General features: G+C 35.3%; 1 protein-coding gene across 1 annotated transcript; it reads left to right on the top strand.

The window, feature by feature from the left end:
* The first annotated feature begins 5,470 nt into the window (after nucleotides 1-5,470).
* On the top strand, nucleotides 5,471-6,117 carry LOC127094173 (uncharacterized). The gene is made up of 3 exons (XM_051033033.1): nucleotides 5,471-5,474; nucleotides 5,601-5,909; nucleotides 6,032-6,117. The coding sequence occupies exons 1-3, from the start codon at nucleotides 5,471-5,473 to the stop codon at nucleotides 6,115-6,117; spliced, it is 399 nt and encodes a 132-aa protein (XP_050888990.1).
* The last annotated feature ends 1,045 nt before the right edge of the window (nucleotides 6,118-7,162 follow it).

The raw sequence follows: 7,162 nt of genomic DNA, 5'->3' as shown, positions 1-7,162 counted from the left end.
AAGGAAGAATTCTTGGCATTGGCAAAGTCGGTGCACCAAATTTCATATCCATCGAAGATGTGCTATATGTCGAAGGATTAAAGCACAATCTCTTAAGCATAAGCCAACTCTGTGACAAAGGATTCAAAATAAGATTCACAAAATATGAATGTTTAATTGAAGACGAAGTCACACAAGAGGTAATGCTTATAGGTAAGCGAATTAATAACATTTTCATGATTTCCCTTGACGATGTTTGTTTGAAGGTTAAGTGTCTTATGGCAAATAACAATGACTCATGGTTATGGCATAAGAGATTTGCTCACATTCACATGGAGCACTTGAATAAGTTAGTAAAACATTACCTTGTCATTGGATTTCCAAAGATAAAATTAATCAAAGATAGACTTTGCGACGCGTGTCAAAAGGGGAAGCAAATTAAATCAACTTTCACATCCAAAAATGTGGTGTCCACTTCTAGGCCACTACAATTGTTACATATGGACTTATTTGGTCCATCAAGATCAAGAAGCTTCAGAGGTAACTTATATGATTTAGTTATTGTTGATGATTATTCTAGATATACTTGGACATTCTTTTTAGTGCAGAAAAGTGATGCATTCAAAGCATTCAAGAAGTATGCAAAGCAAATTCAAAATGAGAAATCATTAACAATTGCCTCCATAAGAAGCGATCATGGTGGAGAATTCCAGAATACCTCTTTTGAAGATTTTTGTGAAGATCAAGGAATATTTCACAACTTCTCGGCTCCAAGGACTCCTCAACAAAATGGAGTAGTTGAAAGAAAGAATCGGTCATTGGTGGAACTTGCAAGAACAATGCTTAGCGACTCAAATCTTCCTAAGTATTTTTGTGTGGATGCGGTTAGCACGACATGTTTTGTAAGTAATAGAGTTAACATAAGACCTATCCTAAAGAAGACTCCATATGAACTCTTCAAAGGAAGGAAACCCAACATTGCTTTCTTTCACATATTTGGATGCAAGTGCTTTGTCCTTAACAATGACAAAGACAACCTTGGTAAGTTCGACGAAAAATCGGATGACGGTATTTTTCTTGGTTATTCTCTTACAAGTAAAGCATATAGAATATATAATAAAAGAACTTTAAATATAGAATAATCCATGCATGTTAAGTTTGACGAATCTAACCCCTCGAAAGAGGAAATTGTTGTTTGTGATGATGATGATGATTTTGTAGAAATTCCTAAAGAAGATACTTCAAACAAGAATCAAGAAGCACCGATTCAACAAGAGTCAAATGAAAATGATCTACCTAAGGAATGGAGGACTCATAAAGATCATCCTATTGACAAAGTAATTGGTGACATTAGTCAAACTGTTGCTACAAGATTGGGGTAACTGATTACTCTGTGTTAAATTCAAATATTTTTGAACGTGGGAAACAAGTAATCTATTATCCTTTTTGAGGTAACCGATTACTCTGAGAAAATTTCAAATATTTTTGCACGTTGGATGCAAGTAACCGATTACCCATATTAAGGTAATCGATTACCACTGATCCAGAGGCAAAAATCAATGCATCTCTTCATGGAAACTTTTCTATTTTCTTTACCATGAACCATGGCATCCTTTGGATAATTGCATTCATTTGAGGAGGTGTTTAGACAATATATAAACAACATTTTTCTAGATTTCAAACTTACCTCCTTGCAAAATTTCAAATCATTTACACACATTCTCTCAAACTTTTTAAGTGTTCTTCCAAATTTTCTTAAGAGTGAAACCTTGCATAAACTTTCATTTTCAGCATCATAGTTTCATTTCATACAAAGAACACTTGTATAATTATTGTGAGAATTGAGTGTTACAAAGGAGAAGATCAATTGATAAATTGATATACTTCAAAATTCCAACTATTTCATCTTCTACAAATAATTCAGAATTATATTTCTTGATTACAACTTATTTTTAGGATTGTTAAGAATAAGTTTGTAAGGTGTTATCCTTGTTATCCGGTGTGTGGATACAAGAGGTACTTTTGTGAGAAATTGAGTCTCGATTGGACTTTAAACATTGTAAATCCAAGAGGATTGTTCTTGGTGTGTTAGAATTAGATAGAAAGACCTTAAGGTGTTTTGTCTAGGAATCTAACATTATAGTGAAATTCTCTTTCGTGTTGAAAGGGGAGTGGAGTACTCTCAATCTGTGAGGGGAACCACTATACATCATGGTGTTCTTTACTTTCCGCACTTTACCGCTTTTCATCACATAAGCATCTCAAGAAAGTAAAAGTCATAAACCGTCAAAAATCCGGAAAATAGTCTAAGTGCCTCATTCACCCCCCCCCCCCCCCTCTAAGGCACTCCTTAAACTTACATCAGGGTCAATGTTAGAATGGTGCAGTGTGTCAATGGTTGTGTTAGGATGGTGGTCATGTTCCTCAACAGTGGGTCCAATACTTTGTGATGGAACAGGTATGATAGGCTCATGTTGTGGTGAGTCAATGGGATATTTGTAAGGATGATAGTTCCAATTAGTAGAATTTGCATTTGAATAGGGAAAAATGTGCTCATGATGTATGACGTTTCTAGAAACAAGAATTGTATGACTGTTAATATCATAGAGCACCACACCCTTCATACCATTCTTGTATCCTAAGAATACACATTTTCGACCTCTTGGCTCAAGTTTTGTTCTATGCATATGTAATGTGGATGCAAAGGCTAGAGATCGAAACACTTTGAGACTATGCATATCTGGATGTGCATTGTGCAGTATGAAATGAGGAGAAAGATTGTTTAAAACTTGTGCAGGAAGTTTATTTATAATGAATGTTGCATGCAAAATGGCATATGACCAGAATTCCTTTGGAAGTTTTGACTGAAAAAGAAGGGCTCTTCCAACATTTAGTAAATGTTGATGTTTCCTCTCCACTCTACCATTTTGTTGTGGAGATTCAACATAACTTGTTTGATGAATGATTCCCTTAAATGATTAAAATTCAGGGATGCTAAACTCAGGACCATTATCAGTTCTGATAGTCTTGACATGAAGCTTATGTTGATTTTCTATGAGACTAACAAAGTTTATAACATGCTGTCTAGATTCATATTTGGTTTTCATTCATGTTATCCATGTGTATCTACTACAGTCATCAACAACAGTTAAAAAATATGAATGACCATGTAAAGATTGAACTGCAAGAGGTCCCCAAATGTCAAAATGGATCAAGTCATAAGGGTGAGTAGCTCTATTATTACTAACAGTATAAGAAAGCTTTCTTTGTCTAGCATAGAAACAGACATCACAAACATCTTTATGATTAACTTTGATAAAGGGAAATTGAGAATGTAAGTACAATGGTCTGTTTTGAGATAAGTGTCCTAATCTAAAATGCCATAAGGCTCTATCTGGTAAAGTGACATTGGCTGCTATGGCAGAAGTTAAAGTAGGTGTGTGTGTAGTAGGTGGATCATTATCTCTTAGTGTTAGGTAGTACAATCCATCTTTCTGCTCAACAGAACCAGTCATCTTCATGGTGATTTTGTCCTGTATAACACATTGTGAATTGAGGAAATTGACATTGCAATTAGAGGATTCACACAATTTTGAAACAGATAATAGGTTTAAAGAAAATTTAGGAATCAAAAGAACATTATGCACAATGAAGTCAAGGGAAAAATAAATTGTGCCAGAATGTTTAGCAACAAGGCATTGTCCATTTGGCAATCTAACATTGATGGGAATAATTTTCTTATATGAATGAAACCATTGGACAAAACTACATATCTGATCAGTAGCTCCTGAATCATTGATCCAAGAACCACTACTACTATTATGCATGCAATGATATGTGTTACCTGTTGATGGATGGCCAACAACAACTTGGTTGGAAGAAGCATGTCTTGAAGATTGGCCAATGCTTGATTTCTGAATTAGATCCATTAAAGCACTGAATTGACCTTGAGTCATAGGTGAATTATCACTTTTAATGTCAGCATCATTAGATGAAGATCCATCATCATTTCCATCTGATGCCACATTGTTAGCTGAATTCTGAAACTGCTTTTGCATATGAGGTGGTACACCATGTTTCTTGAAGCAGTTTTCCACAGTGTGATTAGTCTTGCCACAGAATGTGCAAACACGAGCACCATGCTTGAATGTATTGTTTCTTGCTCTAAACCTCTTGGAATCAACAGCATTAATCAGTGTTTGAGACTCATCATTGGGAATAGGGAGCTGAATTTGTCGCTCATGTTGAATAACCATGGAGAATATCTTATTCATATTTGGCAAAGGATCCATTAACAAGATTTGAGACTTAACTACAGCAAATTGGTCATTTAAACCAGTCAAGAATCTGATAATTTGCAGCACTTGATGATTAGTTCTTGCACTGCGCATAGCTTCACAAGAACACTTTATGCGACATGTACAAGTTGGTAAAGGCAAATACAGATCTAGTTCTTCCCAAAGAATTTTAAGATCAGAAAAAAAATCAGTTACCGATTTGGTTTCTTGCTTGAGATTATATATTTCTTACTGCAACTCAAAAATACGAATGAGATCACCCTGAGAAAACCTTTCTTTCAAATCATTCCATACATCAAGCGCATTCTCCATGAAAATGATAGACTGAGAAATTGAATCTGAAACAAAATTCATGATTCAAGAATGTACTAGCATGTTGCAGCGATTCTAAGCACGCAGAGATGGATTGAAAGAATCAGCAGGAACAGGAAGAGATCCATCAATGAACTCAATCTTCATTTTGCCACCAAGAGCCCTCTTCATGCTTCGATCCCATGAATGATAGTTGGAACTAGTGAGTTTCGGAAGAATTGTAACAGAATCGGGACCATCACTAGGGTGAACAAAATAAGGTGAAGTTTGATCCAAAGTAGGATCAATTGGTGAAGCTCGAGGAGGAGCCATGGATGCAGAAGGAAGTGAATGCAGAAAAAAATGGCGTAGAAGGATTCAATTGAATAACAGCGGAAGGAGAATTGAATTGGCGAATGATACCATATTGTGATGAAGCTATTTGATCATTGGAGAAAGGATAATAAAATGGAAATGAGAAAGAAACTTTAAGAAGAGAGAATCATAGCTTCATTGATTATACAAGTGTGATAGTGATAGTACAACTCTTATATAGTATACCCTTATCACATAATAACCAATCAAATGAAACTAACTAACCAAATAACCACCTAACTAATAAGGCCTTACCAACTATATTAATCAACTAATCTAATCCAGAATGATTAAAGTAGTTAATCTTAACGATATCTTAAAACAATACGTCTGTAGGTACACTTTGCAGGCAGCAATAATATTTAGTACAATGTGCTGGTTATTTCACAGCTAAAAGTCTTTGCAATAGCATTGAAGTTCATTTACTGTTTATTCAACCACCCAACTCCATCTTCTCTTATATAAAAGGAGAACCATCTTGGTTGTTTTAGTATACTTTTGAGTGAGAGATAACGGTGAAGAGAGAAATGAGTAAGTTGTGCATTTTGGTGGTTTTGGTTCTTGCTCTAGTTGCAACAAGTGCAAGAAATGTGCCTGCATGAGCGGGTGGTTTGAAGGATGAGAAGAACTTCATTGGTGGGTTTGGTGGTTTTACAGGAATTGGTAACAATGGTTTTCCATTTGGAGGTGTAGGCTTGGGCGGTGGTGGTGACGCTGGTGGTGGTGGACTTAGCGGACTAGGTGGTGGTGGACTCGGTGGTTCTCATGGACTTGGAGCATTCGGTGGGTTAGGTGGTGGTGGACTTGGTGGAGTAGATGGACTTGGTGGTTCTCATAGACAGGAAGGATTCCGCGGACATGGTGGTGGTGGACTGGGTGGACACCACCATGATGTACTTGGTAGTTCTCATGGACTGGAAGGATTCAGCGGACTTGATGGTGGCGGACGTGGAGTTTCTGGGGGCGGTGTCTTTCCTCATCCTTGAGTGACAAGTTATATTAAGAAAATAAAAGTTAATTAGATTGGGTTAATTGTATCGAATGGTTTAATTTTAGTGTTTTATTAAGATTATATTTTTCACCTGCAGAAAGAGTGTTAGCTAGTACTGAAAGAGTGTTAGCTAGTACTGGTACTAGTTTGTTTTGTTATGATTTGTTCTTCTTTCTAGTGTAATGTAAGGGATATGCATTTCATATTCTACAAGTTTATTAGTTAAAGCTAAATTTTTTAATATATGAAATATTAACATGTGCATGCTTTTCTATTGAACTCATCATCTTTAACTAGAGTATCTACATTCAAAGAGTTCATCTGAGTTTTTTAAATAGACTCTACTAAATTCTTTGTATTTTTTCACACTTATTAATTATTTAAATAATTCATTTACATTTTTAAAATATCTATATAATTCCTAAAACAATTTAAGATGTGTCCAGTTAACACTACAAATATATCCTAAGTTTATATATATATATATATATATATATATATATATATATATATATATATATATATATATATATATATATATATATATATATATATATATATATATATATATATATAGCATAACACAATCCTCTCTTTTTATCCAGATTAAGATCGACTATGTATAACAATGTTAACATATGCATGATTAAAACTAACATAAAAGAGGATGTAGACCATCGAATTTAAGCTAAATGGATGAAATGGAGGATAGCTTTAGAGATTTTTTGTAATGCAAAGGAATCTTTCAAGCTAACATGTGTGTATGTGTGTGTCTACGGAAAATGTGGAAAATGATGTTTCTTGGTCAAAGAGAATTAATGGGCAGTAGTTGGTCCACGTCTCCCTAGAAAATAAGGATTCAACGATCCACTATTGAATGAGCGGACGATGATCTTTGCTAAGGAACCCCTAGGCCCAAAGACTCTATAAATACTTCTTCCCCTGACAGGAGAAGGGGATAAAGCATAGCTTTCAGATCATAACTTACAGATTATAACTTACAAGTCATTCATAATCTAAGCACATCGCTTACATACAGGGTCACTCACATCATGTGAGTTGGCTCTCCAAAACCACCGTAAACACTATAACACAACCATACATGACCTCTCGCCACCACGGGGAAGCCCTAAGCAACATAAACAGTTACAATCCTACTAAGTTCTCTAAGTATTCTCTACCCTTGTAGGGATACCACATCCTCATGTACTTTTTGATCAGTACAGTG

The sequence above is a fragment of the Lathyrus oleraceus genome, chromosome 6, assembly GCF_024323335.1.
Source record: "Lathyrus oleraceus cultivar Zhongwan6 chromosome 6, CAAS_Psat_ZW6_1.0, whole genome shotgun sequence".
Classification (NCBI taxonomy): domain Eukaryota; kingdom Viridiplantae; phylum Streptophyta; class Magnoliopsida; order Fabales; family Fabaceae; genus Lathyrus; species Lathyrus oleraceus.
This window is presented reverse-complemented; position numbering and strand designations above follow the sequence as displayed.

Bases quoted from the DNA above. Each gene is read 5' to 3' on its own strand.
- LOC127094173 (XM_051033033.1), top strand. The intron at 5,910-6,031 runs GTGTCTTTCCTC...TTTCACCTGCAG, and splicing joins ACGTGGAGTTTCTGGGGGCG to AAAGAGTGTTAGCTAGTACT.